The sequence below is a fragment of the Larus michahellis genome, chromosome 7 (genome assembly GCF_964199755.1).
Source record: "Larus michahellis chromosome 7, bLarMic1.1, whole genome shotgun sequence".
Taxonomy (NCBI): domain Eukaryota; kingdom Metazoa; phylum Chordata; class Aves; order Charadriiformes; family Laridae; genus Larus; species Larus michahellis.
The window spans coordinates 19835845-19856069 of NC_133902.1; the positions used below are offsets into that span (position 1 = coordinate 19835845).

At 51.8% G+C, this 20225-nt stretch overlaps 1 protein-coding gene across 12 annotated transcripts in view; it reads left to right on the plus strand.

The window, feature by feature from the left end:
• Positions 1 to 3049: 3049 nt before the first annotated feature.
• ERBB4 (erb-b2 receptor tyrosine kinase 4) overlaps positions 3050 to 20225 on the plus strand; it is a 630732-nt gene continuing 613556 nt past the window's right edge. For 8 of the 12 annotated variants that reach the window (XR_012588529.1, XR_012588530.1, XR_012588533.1 and 5 more), the window contains exon 1: positions 3050 to 3346. Coding sequence is in view for 6 of the 12 variants with exons in the window: in XM_074596229.1 (XP_074452330.1) it covers positions 3250 to 3346 (97 nt within the window). In the remaining 6 variants the exon portion in view is untranslated. The remainder of the gene's footprint in view (positions 3347 to 20225) is intronic. The other 4 variants (XM_074596232.1, XM_074596234.1, XM_074596235.1 and 1 more) reach the window with 2 other exon arrangements.

Genomic DNA, 20225 nt, shown 5'->3' on the forward strand with positions numbered 1-20225 from the left:
AGAGCGAACCCGGTGTCACGGCCCTGCGCTATTAGAAAGCGTCCTTCGTCCCAGCAAAAGACCTCAGGGTGAGAATATTTTGCATGAAGAGCTACAGGCACAAGAGCCGAGCCTCCCGGCTCTGCATTGCAGTCGGCGTGGCGCACGCCGTCCCTCCACGCCACAAATAAATCTACAATTTCTCAGCTGGGTGCCTTTGGAAGCCACATGCTAATACGCTTATACGGGAAGAGAGACCAGACAAGGTTCAAATAAAGAGCTCATGTAATAAATAAACATGAGGTCAGTTTGGGAACAGCAATAATTGCTTTGTATGACAAGATTTGCATAGCAAACATTTGTGATTAATGTACAGCCAACGTCAGGTAAGGAGCCTTCGCTATCGTTGCTCCATCTGCACCTTCCAATCTTGAAGGTACGGCAGCTCCAGCCAGAGCAATTAGTCACTGTTTACTGAAAGGCAGATAGAGCAAAATTTTTCTGGTTCAATATTTGAGCGAGTTTCGTCCCACAGCCTCCCGTTGGATCCATTTCTGCCACAGAAAGGAATTACGCTTTTTTTTTCCTGGGGATGGTGAGGAGGAACGATTAGCATTGCTGCTAATCCCATCGGCAAGTGCGCTGGCCGGCTCCTGGCCTCTGCCGGCTGCCTCTGCTTTCCATGTTCTCATGGAAAACCCTAATGAAGATGCTAAAAACCCTGCACGTCAGGGCTCTGCTTCCCCACTGCCTTTGCTTTCTCCCGCCTCTGTGCTGGCTGAATTGCCCCCTTGCCACCGCTGCTGTATGCCGAGCTGCCGCGGGCGCTGAGATGCGGAGCCGAAGGCAATAACACCTCCCTCTTCACAGCCTCTTTGTGCTGAGCCCAGCTAATTCTTTTCAGCTCAAACTTTTGGCTCTTTGGCGAAAGAGCTGTAATCTCACTTGAAATACCATGTTAATTTGGGGATTTTTTTTTTTTTTTTAAAGGTAAGCAAGACTCCAGCATCACTGGAAAAGAGGCCATTTGGTGGGAGGGGGTGGGGTTGATTCTCTGAGGTTGAGTTAATTCCAATGGGAAAACTCTTCTGTTGGGGCTGGCTGGAGGGAAGATGCTTGCTGCTGAGCTCTTCCACTAAATCTGCTCACGGGTGCCAGGGAAAGCCATCAGGGACACTGGGAAGAGGAGCACTCCAAGAAGTGTTGAGTAGACCAGACAGAAACGGGTGAAGAGAGCTCCTTCATGTTGAGGAGCTCCACAAAGGCTGGATCAGGGTGAGGAGGGTTCAAAAACTCATCTCAGAGCCCAGATTTCAGGGAAATAAAATGAAGAACTGAAGATGCTTCTACATTCTCCTCTCGCACACTTGCAGAGTTCAGTTAAGCTGTGACTGGGGCTCCGAGGACGCCAATCGACTCATCAAGAGTGATAAATGGCACCTACCGTCTCAAACCTGTGATGAGATGTTGAGATTTTCAGCCGCTGTCTTGCCAAGACAAGCCTTGCTGAGTTGCCAGTCCCCTGGACCTGTTGATGGGAGGATGTCTGTGTTGGCCTTTCAGCCCTGTGCCGGGATGGGCGATAGCAAAGGAGATGCCGTGGCAACTTGGCTGGTGCTTGCAGGACCCCTGCACTCCAGCTGTCCCCACCCTGGGTGCATCCAGGAGGTGCCACCAGGCTGGTGGTGGCCATCAAGGTGGTGGATACTTCACGCACTGGTGGGAGATGCCACCACACCTCTGAGCCCCGGGGCTTTGCTGGCGGGCTGGAAAAGGTGGCTGCTCATCGGCTGCTCCAGTGCAGAATCCACCCGCCGCGTTGGAAAGTGGGCTCCAAGGTGCCACCTCCCTGCCCCACCGCCCTTAAAACCTGGCCCTCCTTTCCACCGCTTTCACCCCAAAGCTTTCCAGCTTTTGCAAGCACCCAGCAGGAGAAGGTGGGTGGGGGTTGGGGGGTGCGGGGGCAGCACCCAGGGAGCACCCAGGGAGGAGGATGGGGAAGCTGGACCAGGCGTTCCGGGGAAGCCCAAAAGGGAGAGGAGCCTGAGGTGCTTCATGCAGTCCCTGCTGCTTTTCACACCTCACCTCCGGCCACAGCCGGCGCCAGGGGATCTATACTGGGATTGGTACCATCGGATTGACACTGGGATTGGTACCGCCAGGATTGGCACTTGGGGTGGGTACCGCTGGGATGGGCACTGGGATCGGTACCGCTGGGATCGGTTCTGGGATGGGTACCACGGGATCTGCACTGGGGTCAGTACTGAGGGTTTGCTACTGGGATTGGTACCGCCGGGGTCGGCACTGGGATGGGTACCGAGGGATCAGCACCAGAGTCGGCACCGTGGGATCGCACCGGGATCAGCACCGAGGGATCGGATCGGCTCAGCCCAGCCCAGGCTCTCCATCGCCTCATCCAGCTTCTGCCTCCGCCGTCTGCTGGGGGCTCCCTCCCCTTGGCCGCTTCGGGAGCTGTCCCGGTGCCCCCCAGGGGGGCCCTCGCCACCGCCGGACGGCGGGAGAAGGGAAAACTTCCCTCTGGGTCCCCGCACGCTCGCAGACCCGCACCCGCCCGGGATTCTTCCCAAATTTCCCTCCCTCGCAAGCGCGCGCACCGCCACCCCTCACTTTTTTTAATTTTTATTATGTATTTACAGGTGAAAAAGCGGGGGCGCACACGCGTTACTCCCTCCGCCCCCCATTTTCGGCGGGGACAGGTGAACGCTGCACCAGCGCCCGGGTTTTGGCCCCCAGAAGCGAGAGCGCGCGCGCCCTCGCGCACCTGCCCCTCATTTTTTTTGCAAAGGCTGGGGCGGGGGGTGACGGGGACGTGGGAGCGCACGCGCATCCCCCCACCCCACCCCCGGGCACGCGGCAGCCCCCGCCGCCCCGCGCGGCTCCGCAGGTGCGGAGTGAGGGGAGGGGGGGGCGGTGGCGCGGAGCGGGGCGGTCCCGCGCGGCGCCGGCCCCCGCCCGCCCCCTCGCTCCGTCCCGCCGCTCCTCCTCCCTCTCCCCCCCCCCCACTCCTCCTCCTCCCGCTCCCGCCGCTCCGCGCCGCTCCGCTCCGCGCGTACTGGCGGCGCAGCGCCCCGCGGCCGGCAGCGGCGGCCGCCCCGTCGGCGCCTCGGCGCGCCCGCGGAGGGGCGGCGCTGGGGGCGGCGGCTCGGCGGCGGGCAACTTTTGGGAGCCGGCGGCGGCAGCGCGGAGGCTGCGCGGGGGATGGCGGCGGCGGCGCTGAGGCGGCGGCGCTGAGGCAGCGGCGGCGGCGCGATGCCGGCGGCGGCCGGGGGGCTGCTGTGGTGGAGCTGCTGCGTGCTGGCGGCGGCGGCGGCCGGGGCCCCGCGGGCCGCCGCGGCGGCGCAGGCAGGTGGGTGAGCGGCCCGGTGCGCGGCGAGGGGCGGAGGGTGGCGGCGCGGCGCCCTCCCGCCAACTTCTGCGGGAGCCCGGCGGGGCTGCGCGTCCCCGTCCCCTGCGCGGGGTGCGGGAGTTTGTTGGCGGAGTCCCGCGGAGAGGCGGCGGACAGAGCCCCTTGCGGGAGCGGCCGCGCGGCGGAGCGGAGCCGGCGGGCGCGGATCTTCCGCGCAGCCCGCCGCTTCCAGGCAGCGGCGCGGCTCCACGCGCTTACTTTATTATTATTGTTATTATCGCTGTAAGCGACAGGGCGTTCCGCGCTGGGGCTCTGCCTCGCAGCCCCTCGCAGGGCAGCCGCCCTCTCTCGGCGGCAGCTACCGGGTGTCCCCGCTCGGGTGGCGGCTGGCCGGGCTCCGGGGCCGCCCGCCGGAGCCCCCGCGGTGTCCCCGCCGGTGGCAGCCGCGCAGGTGCCTCCGCCCCGACGGGGCTGCGCGCTCCCAAACTTCGCGCTGCGCCGGGCGGAGGAGGAAGCTCTCCCCTTGCGCGTATACGTTAGATCTATAAGGTGTGTCCAAACACTGCTACATAAACTCCGGTCACAGTGTATTTGCCCACGGGGGAAAACGAGCAGGCGGCTTGGAAGTTAAAGCCAGAAAAGACGCATTTTCCTCTGGCAGGGTCTGCCCCCATTTTGTAACTTTCTGCAGGGAAACTTACAGCCTTGACTGGAATTGTTTTGTTTTTTTTTTTCCTTTGGTATCGGAGCAGCGCTCGCCGCCGCCGTAGTACGGGGCTGTGCCGGTGTCATCGCCCGGGGAGGGCAGCGGGATCGCCTCCCGCTACATTGCGCTTCACGGGAGCCTTTGCCGTGAATAAAACATTAAAAGGAAATCTCTTCAATCCCTGTAACTCTTCTCTTCCCCCCCTCCCCGGTGATGCAAAATTTATGATGTTTGGGCGGTATTGGTACAACAGCTCCGCGTTCTCACAATTCAGTTTATATTTTGGGGCTTTATGTAACTGAGATGATGAGATGTTTGATGAGAGGCGAAAGCAGCGTGTCCCGGCTTTGCTTGCCTGGTTAGGCTTCGCAGGCAGTTTTGATCTCGTTGCACAGTTTACTTTTTCTGTGTGTGATTGTTTCCTAATCCTTGAAATCAGGAGGGGTGAAGCGTTGGGCGGCTGCTGCTGCTGCTTTCCCTTACGTTTTCTTTTCCTGCGGTTTGAATGGGTAAATCCTAGCTGATGGAGCATTGCATTCCTTGTTTCACAAGCTCTGGTTTGTTCTACCTTTTTGCCTGCCTCCTTGTTTACACGCAGCCTCTCTCTTCCCCTGACTTGGGACTCTTCTGTCTCAGACTTTCCCCGTAGCCTGCCCCGGTTTCAGGCAGCAGCTGTTCCTGCTGGGCTGCTCCCGCGCCCCCCAGCCCTCCTTCCCCACTGCTTGGACGTGGCTGTTGGAGTGGATGATGGTGAAGGTGCGCCCTTGCTGGATTTATACCCCGGTGAAAATAAAAGGCATCGGTCCAGGGCCGCTCACCTGCCGCCTCTGGGGAAGCCTCCTGGATCTGTGCTGCGGAAAAGCCTCTATGCCCTGCACTGTGCAAAAAAGAAAATCTCTTTGTTACAGTTATGGGGTTGGAGTGACATTTCCTATTTGGAGGGGTTTGGGCGCTGCTGTCGGCAGTGGTAGCTATTAATGGTTGGCTGCGTGGCGCTTGCTGAAACAGCGAGCCAGGCTGGACAGGTGAGCCTTGGTTTGCAAGTATTTAGGACCCCTCAGTATTTGGGCTCTCCTGCTTTTGGGAGCACCAGGATGGGGCTCTGGCCCCTTCTTTCATGTTCAGCGTGTCGAGGGAGATGATGACGCCTTTGCTCCTGCGAGTGAGCTGTTGGCCAAACTTTTGATTTCATTCTGTTGATTAGGATGCAAATACGTGAATACATTGGGGTTTTTCGTTTTTTTTCTATCTCCTTGGCATTATGTGTTTGGGCATATAATGTTTGCAGTGCACAGCTCAGCCACGGTCACGTGAGCCAAACAGCTTGGGCTGTTACCTGGAAGCTGGCGAGTCTTTGTTCTGCTTGGAAATAGCTGATAAATTAATTCCTTTTTCTGATATATGGGGCTGTTGAGTTGTTAAGTAATTACAGCCAAATTAACTTAGTGCTGTTTGAAGTATTCAACTGCTCTGAGAAATTAATTGTACTTCAAATATTTTTGCAGCTTTTTTGTTTGGGGTTTTTTTTTTTTTCAGTGAGGTGCACGTTCAGGCTGATGTATGTGCAAGGCTTTAATTTCATGCCACTGCTCCTCTCCGGGCCGTGTCGGATGGGACGTGCCACAAGCCTTCGGAGAGATGCAGCTCCTCTCCTTTGCAGCAGCCCTCCTTGGCACCTCTCCCGTTTATTCCACCACGATGTCTATTTGATGGTTAAAATTAGGCTGAGGCTTTGCAAAGGCATGATAAATATTGACGGGGAGTTTCAGGCTGTAGCTGCCGTCAGATGACTCAGTCCCTGCAAAGGGGATGTCCCGTCTCGGCCCTTTTTCCAAAGGGGAGCGGGTGCTGTTCCAGACCCCGTGTCCCTCCTGGGAGTCCCGCTGCCTCCCCCCTCCCCGTGCATGTCTGGCTTCAGGGCTGTGCCGTGGGGGGTGTGTGCCTCAGCATGGTAGCCAGGGCAGGCTGCCACTGTCCCTGCGTGTCCCCTGAGGTCATTGCGAGCCAGTGCTGCTGCAGGGCAGAGGAGGCTGGATCTGGCCCTGCCTTTGGGGGCATCCTCGGGGAGCCTGGGGCAGCGTTGGCACTGGGTGCACCCACCCTGCTGATACCAGCGCTGCAAAGTGCCCGAGTGGCTTAGTTGTGATTTTTTTTTCCCTTTTATTTCCTTTCCTTTTAAAAAAAAAAAAAAAGAGATGGTAATTGAAGTATATGTGTATGGATTCTGGCATGAAGAGCTGCGCTTGTAATTAACATGAAAACAGTAATAATAAGGACCTGAAATACATGCCTATGAGTAAACCAAATGAGACTGGCAGGGCGAAGCCCTTCTCCTGAACCCGCAGGGCAGTGGAGTGGGACCGGGGAGCCGCGAAAGCCGTGTTGGGTCCCCTGCGAGCATGGCAGTGCCCAGCGCCCTGCGGGTGCCCCGAGCTGGGCTGCGAGTGCTGCTCCGCACTCCTGACCTTCATTTGTAATTAAGTTGTTCTGAAATGTGCCCTCAGTTTTCTCGCAGGGAATAGCTACAGCCCTTAACTTAACTAAAATGTTTTCCTCTAGTTTGCAGGGGATGCTGGAGTTCTTTAAATTTTTTTTTTTTTGTAAATTCAGTAAATTTAAGCAAACCACAACCAGCTCTCTCGCACTGTGTGTGAAAGCGCAGCCTGTCGTCGAGAGCACGCGCGTGTTCCAAGGCTTTATGGAAAAACATCTTTACGCGAGTGGCTGCCAGAGCAGGTGAGCTGCTGGGGGGGGGTTGTGAGCCGTTGCTGCAGGGCGCACTGGGGCACACTGGGACGCACTGAGCAGCGTGCCTGCAGCCTTGCAGCCCGAGCATCTCTAGGTGGCAGCAGCCCCCAGGAGCTCCCAGGCAGCCGGACGAGCAGCCCGGTGTTGGAGATGTGATTTCCGAGGCTCAGCACCCCTCCGCACCCTTCTCCCGGGCCAGGAGCAGCTTTTTGGGTGCCTGGAGGGGAAGGGGGGGTGCAGGGAATGGGCCGTCCCTGGAGTCCTGTCCTCACTCCCCCTGCCCTCGCTCGCAGGATCGGGGTGTGTAGTAACGTGCTGGGAGAGTAACTCGAACGCTTATGAAGTGCTTCATATCAGCAACCAAAGGAGTTGAGGTGACTGCAAGGAGTTAAGGATGATTTGATCGTACTCGGAAGCGCTTAAAACAGGGAGCGAATTTCTAGGTTTATATTGTAGAGGACTCGTTAAGCTAACCAGTGAGTCAGGACCAGACCAATGGCTGGGTACCGAGGGGAGGGGGGCAACAAGTTCAAACTCGCAGTGAAGGGCACGCTCTTAACCGTGTCGTAACTGTGGTGGCAAGCTAGGGAGGAAAAAAAACCATACCCTGTCACTCAGCACTGTCAGCTCGGATCAGATGGTCCTTCTAAAACACATACACTTGCTCAAAAGTACGGTGTAGCCCATAGGTTGTTGTGGTGTTTGTTTTTTTTTCCTTTTGTAAAAATGTTCATTCTGGTTCCTTTTCTCAAAACGCGGGTGCTTTGGCATCGCGATGAACCATCTCCTGATTTCTTTAGGCCAGTAAGGGTGAGCTGGTACGTGGTGGTTGGTGTGGAGCAGTGTGGTGGTTCCGTGGAAGCTTCTGAACTTGCTTTGTGTCCTGCCTGCGCAGGTAGGGGTTTAACCTCTGCAACCGGACGGTTGTGCTCCTAAGACTCCCTGGTAGGTGATGGCGGCTCTGCAGGAGCAGCTGAGCCAGCTCTGCCCCGTGGAGCCCGCTCCTCTCACTGTGCTGAGCCAATTTGCTCGGGAAAGGAGTGGGGGCTTGTTCCTGGGATTTGCTTTTTGCCAAGGCGGGAGGAGGTGACCGCGGCTGGGCTGTTCACCGTGTGTCACACGTGTGCTGACAAGTCCTTGGGGTGTGCGACGGGCTCCTGTTTTCACTGACTTAAAAGGTTTTCCTTTTGCAAACAAGCACAGGCTGCCGGTGGATTTTATGTGTGCCCACGTAACGGAGGCTGAATTGTCCCACGGGAGCGCTGGAGTCTGCCAGAAAGATTCATCATTTCAGCAACTTTAGCTAACGTTTGTTTAGCGACTTCTTGCTTCGGCCGAACAGTTCAAGCTGTGCTCGGTGGCAGCTTCCCTGTGATGAGCCATGTGTCCACGTGATAAATGCTCTTGTTTCTGTACTGTCCACCACCTCTGCTGGGCACGTGGGCACATGCCAAGCCTCCTGAAGTCTTTGAACAGCTGCTGATATATCTATATATATTCCTTTTTTATTTTTCTCTCAGCCTGCCAGGGAAACTCGTCCTTCTTCCCACTTGGCGTGAAGGGGGTGCAAAGTCCAGGACTGATGTGTATTTGCTTGTGCATCAGTGGTCCCCGAGGGTCTGACACTGGCAGGCGTTTGGGCAGCAAAGTCTGTAATTCAAGCTACAGGAGCACATAGCAGTCGCACTGTAAACCTGTACTGTAAGAATAGTGAGAATGCAAATATGTACAAGGAATAGAAATTCATGCTGTAAGAGTATCGAGAAGTATTTTTGTTTTCCAAGGGTAAGTGCTTTTTGTTTCCATGCCCGAAGCCCATAAAAATCTAGCTCCTGACAACGGAAGAGGTGGGAAAATAAAGTAAATAAATGGGAAAGTAAGCCCCAAATTTTTAGTGGATGCAGTTCTTCTCAGAGCTATAAAAAATTATCAGTCATTGCATACTGTTTCCTTAAAGTCCTTTTTAGAGATTTCCAAGATATTTTGTGTTTGCTTCCTCTTTCTCCTGATGTCTGTGCCGCTAGGCATACAGTGACGGAACGGGCATTTATAACTTGATCTTTCTTAATCTTTTCCTAATGAATCAGCGTTGCAACGTGGGCTCTTGTCACATGGTGACACGACTCCTGTATCTCGCCACCAGCTGGTGTTGAGCTGAGAGAAACACCGAGCTTACAGAAATCTTTCCCAAACTGCCCTGGGTTGGGCGCTGGTCTCGGGGACCAGCCTGGAGGTGATGCAGGGAGGGGTGAGCCCTTCCTCCCCAGTGCTCACGGCTGGCTCCCAGCCACGCCAGGGTGATGCTGATGTACCTGCGCCGCTGAATGTGGGGAGCCCCTTGTCTCCCTGCCGGTACGTGGCGTGGCACCTACCCACCATAAACCTCAGTGCCTCTGTTTTTTTGGAGCGTGCCCAAGCCATTGGGGCAACCACGGGAGTAAGAAAGTCAGGGACACGGGGCCGGGCAGGACGTGGTGGGGGCCGTGCCCCGAGGCAGAGCTCAGCCCCGTGCGGGCAGTGGGGCCAGGGCTGAGCTGCCCCATGGCAGGCAGGTCTCCATCCCAGGCCAGCGTGTCCCCAGCGTGGCTGGGGAGGATGCTGAGCTGAGGAACGTGCTGCTGACAGGTTTTAAATTCATGTGGGGAGGCTGCTGTGGCACTGCAGGATGTTATCTGACCCTTTGCCCGCAGCTGCTGGGCTAAACTGCCTAATAAATGTCTATTGAGAGCTGCGATACCTGACCTCTCTCCTTTTTTTGCCCCTACCCTGAGTGTTGTGGCGCTGTGATTCGTGAAGGGAGAGGGTCGAGTCGGAGGGAGGTTGAAGAAGAAAGTTTGCACGCTGTAAAAAGAAATAAACCCCTTCTGAACAAACTTGTGTTACGAACAAGTTGGAGAAGCCCGAAGCTCCATGAAATGGCACGGCCGCCTTGGCTGCAGCATTGCTGCAAGAGAGCATAGGGCTCTTGTGGGTGGGGTTGTGACGATACAGCGGGTAAAGCTCTGAAACCTGTCCCTGTCCTACCGCCTTTCGGCATGGCTTGGCTCCTGCCACTTCTCCCGGCCTCTCCAAATGGTGCTTGTGCACCTTTGTCCCCTCTTTTCCCAAGAAAGCCCCTCCTGTGGGGCAGGCACCTCTCACTGGTGTGTGCAGCCTGGTGAGGAGCCCGAGCAGACGTTGCTTGTGCGCTTTGCATTTAAACGTGCCCTGAAATACCTCGCCGTGCAGAGCTGAACGTGCTGGGAAGAGATCCGCGGCGGCATTTTGGTGGCTTGAACCCCAGCGAGCTGCCGAGGACTTTCTCCCGTGGATGCAGCTCTTGCGGCAGGAGCCGGCCCCGGCGGGATAGAGCCGTTTTGGTGCACGAAGGAAAAAATCATCACACTTAACTTGATACACATCCTAATGTTCAATTTCCATTAATTGAAATTACGTTGAAATATTGAACGTTTTAAGCATAAAAGTTTATGTACCATGGTTAGTATGCTAATGGAATATTTTAGTAATCTTTTAAGGTTAGCCTCGCAGCAGATGCAATGCTAAGCATTTGTAAGAGTTACTTTGCTTTAACCCCTTTTCCGAGAGCATCCATATCCTGGCGACTCTTCATGGGCTGCTCTGTGGCTTCCATCCAGCTATAATTTTAAGCTTTTATTTATTTATTTATCCATTCTGCTATGCAAAGTTGAATTGTGGATATTTTTCCTTATTATCTTTGGCAGTAAAAATGTATATATCTAAATTTAAATTGCTGTTTGCTGAGGATATGTGACAGTATTCAGAATTCAGTATTATTTTATTATCTCTTTGAAAGGATAAAAAAAGGCTCGTTTATTTGAAGAGATATTTCTGTAGCGCATAAAAATACCAGTGAAGTAGCTAACGTTTTCCAGTTGTTGTTGACTTCAAATTTAGCAACCATTGTCCCTGTTGATATATTTGATGCTCTAAAAATGTACTTGCCATTAAGTAGGAAGCTGAAGTGATTGGTAGGCAGATAATATTCTTTAGTAGCTATTAATAATGCTCGGAGGACATACGCATTGGAGGGTATGGAAAAAGCCATGGAATTGTGTAGGAAGGAGGCAAAAATAATGTATATGGCTGCTTTATTTGAAAGCCGCCTTTATTACCCTATCTGTCTGCACCGCAGCAATCGCTGCCCGAATTAGCGCATCGCGAGCGGGAGAAACCGATCCGCAAACAGAATGGTGTGCAGCTAATTTTGTTTAGCAAATTGAGATCTGATCCCTGCTCTTTCCCAGCCTCCGCGAGCTGACTCCGTGCCCGTGAAAAGCCTGGGGGATCTGGTTCTGCCGGGGGCGGCCGTGTGCTGTGAGCTGGGAGTCGTTCCCCCCCACCTAGAGCCAGTGGAGCTCATGGGAAAGCGGGAATTAATAACCCATTTGGGGAAAAAGGAAATTTTCAAAAGCAACATAAATCCTTTGCAGCTTTTTTCTCTCCTTTTGGCTGTTCCTTGGGGCAGGGGAGGGCTTTCGTGCCGGTGTGCCCCTGGTTGCTGCAACTTTTTCCCTGGATTCCTCCATGCGGAGGATTTTTTTTTGGTCTCCCAAACCAGAGAGTTTCTGGGCTGCTCTGCCAGTTGCGAGTGTTTGGGTATTCTTGTGCTACACGTTTAAAACTGCTCCCAGCTCCCGCAGCCCTGCCGGGGTCTGGTCTGGATCAGGAAGATTGTATGAGAAAAATGTAAAATTATTAGAGTCTATAAATAGCGGCGATAACTTCTACGGCATTTACATTGCCCTCATGCTGCGTAACACACTGAAGCCACGGGCTGGGTTTGCTTCTAGTGTTGCTTCACGTGTTGCTGTAGAACCTCGTTATGTCGCGATATAACAAGCAGCTGCTGCATTGATAATTGCGGCGCAGGTGTGTGTGGGGTGTCTTTCTGGAGTTGCTGACAACTGTAGTGATGCTTTACGGTGTCTGTGCCTCCGTCCAGCTTCTCAGAAAGGAAGCAAAATGGGGTCTGTGCTGAATATTTCTGGCTGCCCAACTCTAACCTTTAATAAAACAGCTTCTTAAATAGCCTTTTATTAGCATTTGCTTTCTTGTAGCAACTAAAGATTGGGCACAGAAGGAGAATGCTTTTTTTTTTCTTCTTGGTTTTTTTTTTTTTTGGAAGATTTACAAATAGATACACACAGTGTTATTGGCCTCAAATTTCGTCGTGTTAATTTTATCCCAAGATCTTGAAGTTGTGAGAATCTCAGTCTTCGCATGAAGAATAAAAAGCATCTTTAGCTGCCCTGCGTGCAGAGAAAAGTTAAAACTCCTGTAGTTTGAGAAACAGGGGAAAAAGTCCAAGAATTTGTTTCATAAGCCATAGTTTTAAACTCATTTGTAAGATTTTTATGCAGGGGCTGGTTGCCTTATGGTTGTGCAATGCCTGGCACATGTTGCTGGTGATTTTGGAGATGGAAACAGGGGTTTATTAAGACTCTTAATAGCTTTAGTCCAGTTGCTGCCATGACATGTGGTTAAGGCATTAAAATATATGGGTTATGCCTCATGCTACAGTAGAGCAATTACTGTGTAGGTGTCCTTCGATACTGGAAAATGATCTTGCCAAACTTTTGCTGTGAACTTGAATAATCTCAGCCTCTCTGAGGGCCCACAGAAATGAGGAGGGCGGGGGGGAGTGTCATGAAGAGCAGCTTTCTCGAAGTAAAGGCCATATGAAGGTGCGTGATTTCTGTAGGTACTGTCTGTCCCAGATGGATCCTGTCCACTTGGGCAGAAAGTTTCTGCTCCAAACACTATTTCCCTCAGTCTTTTCCTGGGTTAAAAGTGTCTAAATTGTCCTAGGTTGTGTGAGAATTGCTGTGATTTGTGTTTTTTGGGTCTAGCCTGACTGTTTTTTGCAGTGGTGTGATAAAATGACATCAACTATTGGTACCTTCATGACGTCAGTGTTTGTAAGAGCGTCCTTTTTGGCTCACTGATGACTGGACACTTCCTCAGCATGGGGAGAGCTTTCGCTTGGGTAGCCCCTGTCAGGTTTAGATTTGTTTGTGCTGCCTTCTGGGGCCAATTTAAGGTTTTTATAGTTTGTCCTGAGCCCTAATGATGCCAGTGTCTCCCCAGGGCATGGATGGCTCTTAAGCATCGCTGCTGCTTCAGGCTCTTGGAGGATGAGCGCTGGAACAGAGCCAGGCGAGGAGGAGGGACGCCCTGCTACCTGGGTCGTTGCTCTTCGGAGAGTGCTGGTGTGAGCCAAAGCGCCAGGGCTTTTTGGGATCCCAGCTAACTCTTGCAGAACGCACCTAAGAGCACCAAAGCTCATCTTACGTGTGTTTCTTAAACCGGTCGTTGATGAAAGTCTCTGAGAACTTGCATGACCCTGAGCGTGCCTGCGTTTCTAGGAATATCTGGAATAAAACCACTGTCTATTTGGTGCCGCAGGCTCAGAGGCTTATTACGCCAGGTAAAACAAGGCTTTCCCTGGGACTCGGCAGCATGAGGTGCTGGAACAGCATCGCTTCTCAGGTCACGCAAGCTTTACGTGGTAGTATTGGGCAGAGTGTATCTGGGCACCAAGTAATAGAGGGCCTTAGTGGCATGCAGGGGTGGGGCAGAGATAAACATAAGCAGCGGGTACCCAAGTACCAGGGGAGGGTGGAGAGAGGAGCAACCGCTACCTCAAATCCTCTCTGTGGCCTAAATATAGGTGTGATGGATGAAATACAGGCTTGAGGGCATTGGAGTTGCGTTTCCATAGGTCTCTGCAGATGTACGGGTGGCTCGGGGACTGATAGCAGGTCTTCCCACCAACACGCATCCCAGGGAAGCTGGCAGCTACTGCCTTGGTGATAGTCTTTGTTTTTAACACTGTGCTTCATTTCTTTCCCACCAAGTTTGGGTCTCCAACAATATGATTACTTACGGATTTATAAGTTAGAAATAGCTCGGTAATTGCTGTATCGCTTTGCCCGCAGTAGCAACAAGCGTCTTAAATTTAATGCACCATCCACACAGAAAATTGATATTTGGCCAAAACTCGACTCTGACAGCTAATCTTAAACAGTTTTTGGTTGACGTGTAAAATAGAGACCTGTGGATGACATTCACAGGAAAATTGATGGTCTTTGGGATTATTCCATAAAAGAAAAATACTTCTTACGATTGGCTGAAAATACTTGAGGATGATGAAGCTTATGTGGCAACCTCTCCTCAGTGATCGGCAATGTGAAGGCCTGGGACATTAACCATGTGGACCACGTGCAAAAAACCTGCATGATCTCATAATTCAAAGTCTGAATTTTGCCTAATCTTTGGAGTTTGTCTGATGAAACTGTACTCACGAGGTGCTGACCAGCTTCCTAATAGTGTATTTCTTTTAATGTGCTTTTACTTTGATTTTCCTCCCTAGAATACACCCTAAGCAGCAAGAATGCCCCAGAACAAGTCTTCCTCTGAAAATATTACAGAAAGGAACTTGCCAGTGTTTCTGATGAAGATATCTGGCATGTTTGTATGGATATGTGTGCGTACATATATAATGTATTTTGCTGTCAGTCACAATTTAAAGGGCTAGAAGTTTCAGCAGATAAACTTGTGGCTCAGTTTGGGAAGGTGCCACTCTGTGCCAGGTTTATGTGATGCTCTTTTTTGGGTGAATACACATTTCGGCATGTTCTGTCAATGTTTGGTTTTGAGTCAGTAGGTCTGGATGACTTCACTTCGAAACTACTCAATATCTATTTATTAAATACAGCGCTGGTGTTCAACAGAAAATGTAAGACCCAATTTCAAAATTAGGCCCACACAATTATGCAATCAGGTAATCGCGCGTGTAATTGCTTGCACAAACGGTCAGTTAGATGTGTAACTGTCCATTTGCATGCAAAATTAACCAATTCTGCAAATTGGACTTTGAATAGTCATGGTAGAAAACACGGCTTTCTGGAGATGGCCGTGTTGCGTGCCTTCCCCTTCCATTGGTGTCCTCCTTTTACGAGCCTCCTGCGTTTTGCCTTGGCTGCGGTGTTAGTGAAGAAGCGGCTGGAAGTGAAGGCAACAAGTCTTCCCTCTGAAACTTAATATATATTGGCATGCTTCCAAATAAAGGGTGACGCACCCGCCCTTCTACAAGTGGGGGGCAAAGCCAAAAGCAGCCCTGGGCTCTCCTGAGGTCAGTCCAGTCGCTTGGGTTTTGCTTTGGCTGCGGCGTTGGGCTGCGGGTCCGTGGCAGCTGTTGAAAGGGCCATGGAGGGGGGCGTGTGTGTGTGTTACACCTGTGTGACACTGAAGAGCTGCTGACATACGTGCTGCCTCATTGCTCTGGGATTTACTGTTTTGAAAACACGTAATGTGATACTTCTGCAATGGTAAAAGCAATTGTTTGGTTTATAAATATATATACACACACTTCACAGTTACTTTTTTTTTTGTTTTTCTTTTGTCTGGTGTGCTGCCAAAATATTTCTTTTCAACGAAAGCGTTCAAAGCTGTAGCTGAAGAATCTGTAGAAATGGTGCCAGTCACCACTTCGCAGTTAGTACAAGCTCTCATTCCTCCGGCACGGTCCCCGGGTGCTTGCATGAGCGAGGTTTTAGGTATCTGTGGCTGTTACCACTCTGTGTGTTAGGACAAGGAGAATTAATGTCATCTCAAAAATAAAAAAAAAAAAAAAAATAAATCAGAAGACTTGTGTAACTGGCTCACGCGTGTGGGCTGTCACCCCCGGAGATAGGCAGTGATGATTTGTTATCAAAATTTGGCGCCGCTTCCCAGGAGGGAGTGCTTGTTCGTGCCCTCAGAGCAAGGTGTGTGCTTAGGCGTCTCTCCAGGCTGGGATGAAGGCAATACTATCATCCAAACTGTTCCCGCGGAGCGGGGAGCTGCGTTCCCATCCGAAGCATCGTCCAACTGCACCGTGCTGACCAGTGCAAAACTCTAGGGCGTGTGCCCGTTTTCAGGCTCGCTGTGGCAGTTTCTCACGTGTGAGAAGGCGGATTTGGCTGAAATCTTTCAGGACTTGTTGTCTGGGACCCCAGAGTTTTGAAACTCTGAATGGGAGAAGCCAGAGGCTGGCAAAGCCTTCAGGCCTGACCTGGGGCAGCGGGGTGAGTGCAGGTGGGCATTATAAATTAAATATTTAATTTTTAAGTACTTCAGATGGAGTTTTTCCTTGCAGCTTCAGCAGCTGCTGTGCCCCTGTGCGTGCCTGTGGCAGGATGGGCGCTCCTGTGCAAAGTGCCCATCGCTGCTGCGTGGGTGGGTTGAGAAGCAAAAGCAGTTTCTTGCGTGAACCTCCTGGCTAAAATCGAGCCTTTTGAGCCCCAACCCCCTGACTTTCTGCGGGAACCAGCTGTCTTGAGTGGTTATCTTCAGATCATGTTGTCTGGGAATGGATGGAGCTGCCCCATTCTGGGTGTGCTTCTGCCCTGCGCGGGAGAGGGGTTATTCCACAGCCCTGCCTGGCACCTCCGCTCCTGCGGAGCTCCCTCCCAGCAAGGGATTTTCCACAAGGAGATGTTTTCCACGGGGAGGCACCTGATGCGCCCATGGGGTGGATGCTTTCCCTGGAGGGTGAAGTGGCACCTTGGTTTCAGGCTGGGTTGCCTTCCCCAAGTGATGGTAGGCTGAGCCCGGGAAGGATTAAGCAGGAGCGTATTAAGGTCATGTTTTATTCCCGAGCGAGAGGTTTATGTCCTCTGTGCATATTAATTTCACAGCCTGGGACACGGTAGAAAGGAGAGCAAACAAGAGTGCAAGCGTGTTGGGTAGCCTTGGCAGTTGAACTGGAAGAGAGCGCGCGGACTGAAAAGCCGCCTTTATCTTCCACGCTGCTTTAGCGTGACTGCTGCAAAAATGGGGAAAAGGTCCAAGCCCAAAACTCCCAAATGACCAACATTGTATTTTAATTTTGTTTATTCCTGTGTTGCTTTTAATTTATTTTGTCTGGTGTTCATGGGAGGTTACAGGGAGGAAGAACAGGGGGTTGCAGGTTGCCGTATGCAAAATTTACATCTTTCATGTCTTATATGCGTATAAGCCAGAGCTTGCAAAACTCTTCCTCATGCCTTCCCAGCGGCCTTGATGGGGATTACACATCCACAGAGGGGGAAGGAGATGGTGTCAGAAAAACAGTTTGTAGTTGAGGTGCAGCCAAAACCACGGGTGAACGTTGCCCCTGGAATGGTGTTTGAAGGAGGCAGCCAGGACGGTGTTGGAGCATGGGAGGCTTGTTGTGCTCTGTCCTGGCACACTTTGGGAAACTAAAAATCCTTTTGAGTTTTTGTGGGATGCACAGGCGGTCCTTCCAAATCCCAGTGCGGGTGACTATTGCATTTTCTTTATTCCTCTGTGTAGAGACCCGGCAACCTCCTGCCTTTGGAGAGGATGGGACCTTGGCAGGGGATTTGTGGGTAGGAGCTGGTGGCTCCTTGACGGTAGCTGTGAGGTTGGGTTGCTGGACCCCTCAGAGCATTTAGACACTGCTTGAAAGGCTTTGGTGGCCATTGGTGACCACCAGCTTGCCTTTCTGCTGTTGGCACCCTGAGGATTGGAAAACACAGTCCTGAAGACTTGAAAGCTCTCCGAAGGCACGAGTTTCTGGTCCGTGTTCTTGGTTCAGGTTGACGTGATGGACAGCCTTTTGAGTAATGGTATAAATCCGCCAAGCGTTTCGGGATAGGAAAGGATAAAAAAACACGCCGCGTAAATTATAGTACTAATTATATTATCAGCAGAAATAGCTATCCTTGCTCCATAGCAACTGCCGTGCTGTGTTACAGGCAGTGCTGCGAGGCAGGGCAGGGGAAGGGGTTAAGGTGTGTTGTCCAGGGATAACTGATGCGCGGGGGGGATACGGGACACCTCTCCTCAGAGCTGTGTGTGGGTCCCGTGGGTGAGAGCTGGCCATGGGACTGACCAGCGCTGTGGGGTGTCAGGCTCGACCCCACGGTGTGGGGGGGAGTGGAAGCCAGCCCCACAGGGAGCTTGCAAAAGCTTTTCTGCGTTCATCTTCGGGTCCCTCTGCCGCCTCCTGAGCCACCGCTGCAGCTCCCACAGCCTTCGGTACAAATTCGCTTATCTCTTCATCTGGCGGCGCAATGAAATATTTAGAGGTGAATTAAAAGATCTTTTCATTAAGGCAGTTCTGGCTTACTGTTAGTGACCTAAAAATAGGCTGTGGGTACTCTTGATTTTTAGAGGCGTTAGCCTGCCTTTAAAAAAAACAAGTAAGGAATGTGGTATTTTATATACAGCTCTCAGCACTGTATGAAAAAAGCAGACTACAAAGAACAGCGCAGGAAAATTGGTTTATCATCAATTTATTGCTCGGAGCTCTAGGCAAACTCATCTCAAGACAGAACAGAGATCTATAAAATCTTTTCATCTGAAACTATGAATTAAATTGGGAGGAACTGCTGATGAGAGACCAGAACAAACCCTTAAACCAGAGAGGTTTTTGGGAGCGGGTGTCCTGGTGCAGCAAGGGGAGTTGGGACGATGCTGATTTACACCACCTGAGGATGTGGAGCCTGAGTTCTTACTACCCAATTTTTTTTCCTCGCTGTGAATCTGGCTTACGCAGGAGGAAGCCTACAGCACTCCTCCCACTGCCCCCCTTCATTTCGGTGTAAATTTTCCTTTTTTTTTCTTGGCACGTCTTGTTGATCTTGCAGTTTCTTTTCCCGACGTGTACTCTTTTCTTCTGTTGTGTGTGTGTGGATTCTTAAACCCCCTAATAACAGGGTAACTTGCCTTTTTCAGCAGGAAGCCTCTGAAAACAAGCTGATGCATCTCAGTTGTCAGATCGTTATATAAATAAATAAAACCTGTTCATATATCCTCTTCAAAGAGGCAAGTGAAACGGTGCTAAAGAACTCTTGCCCCCGCTTTTTTTTTTTTTGGTGTGTGTTGGAGGAGGTGGGGGAAAGCTGTATTATGTCAGGGACCTGTAATAAATAGCACTGCAATGAGAAGCGACAGCCTCATTCACCTTGCATCCATGCAGAAATAACTAAGCTCTCTTCCCATGCCTTGGGGAAAAAAAAAAAAATAAAAAGGAAAAAGAAGGGAATTAAAGCAAAGAATTGACCTTGGCTTGCAGTTGCTTCTGTACTCCCGGGGAAGAGTCTACCAGCAAGGGACCGAGGTTCCGCGGGCTGTTCTTGAAGGTGGCGTAACCCCTGTGCCGCTGCCGGCTGTTCAGCCCGCAGTGCATCGCGTACAGCCCGCGCCTTTCTCTCGCTGCCTGGAAGTGTAGTTAGCTGAACTCATAGTTGGCAAAAGGCAGGGGTTTGGAAGGCTTAAATATTTTAAGGGGAGGGGGGAAGTAAAAAGAGAGAAAGGTTTATACAATAGCGAGGCAGAATGTAGTCAGAGCTTTTTATGTCCTTGGCTTGTCACAGTTCATTATGAAGTTAAGGTAATTTGGAGGCTTGCTTGTAAATTAAAGTGGATGCCAAATTAAAGGAGAAGAATGCAGAAGGCCTCTAAGAGAGCTGGTGTAAGACAGACTGTTGGAAATGTACTTTTGTACATCTGTCCATTTGAAAAGCTTTCTGTTAAATTTGTGGAGCATTTTCTTTCACCTTGTCATTGGGGTATTTTGATTTTTTGAAGCTTGCAAAGAGCATTGGTGGGGGAGGGGGATGTTACTTTGCTAGGGTTATTATGTGTTGGTTTATATCAGCAGGTGCCTTCCCTTTCCCCTGTCCAGACTCTCTCCTCCTCTTCCTCTCTCTGCTGGGATAGCGAGAAAGTTTCTAGGGGTGGGAACGGGGATGCAGAAGGAGAAGCAGCGCCGGCACCATTGCTCTGACGTTTCCCCTTTGCCGCCTGTGGACCAGGCACACGTAAGCCCAAGCTCTGCCGGCTCTGGGAGCCTGTGCCCCCTGGTGTGGGTCCAGATCCAGCCTCATGCCGGCCTCTTGGAGTGTCACAGCCACCCCACGTCTCCCCTTTTGGTAACCTTCAGCGGGAGCTGCTAATCCCCCAGTAATAGCCCAGCACTTGCTGCGGTACCCAGGGGGTCGGGATGACTGAACTCCTCCTTTGGTTTGCCTGGGAAAGGCGAATGGCAGCTGTCATATTGTTTTAGCATCAGGTTACTTCTGAGTGCTGTGCTGGTGTTATTTTTAGCGTGTGTGTGTGTCCCCGCCTGTCTGTTTTTGATGTGTGACCGCACGGGTGCGTCTTGGAGACAAGGGGGAGAAGCTGTGGCCTGCGAAAATGTGGTTTCCCCTGGCGAGGTGAGGAGGGTGCAAGGATGCAGCGGGAAGAGAGCAACAGGGGAGAGGAAAAACCGCATGCCACTTCTTAAATTTTTTTTTTTTTTTATGAGCCCTTTGAGGCAAGCTTTGCTTGCTGAACGTCGTCATTGGCTGGGGTCATCCTGAAGTAAATGCAGTTATTGGCGCTGCCCCTTGCAGAGGAGGTGTGCCTGCC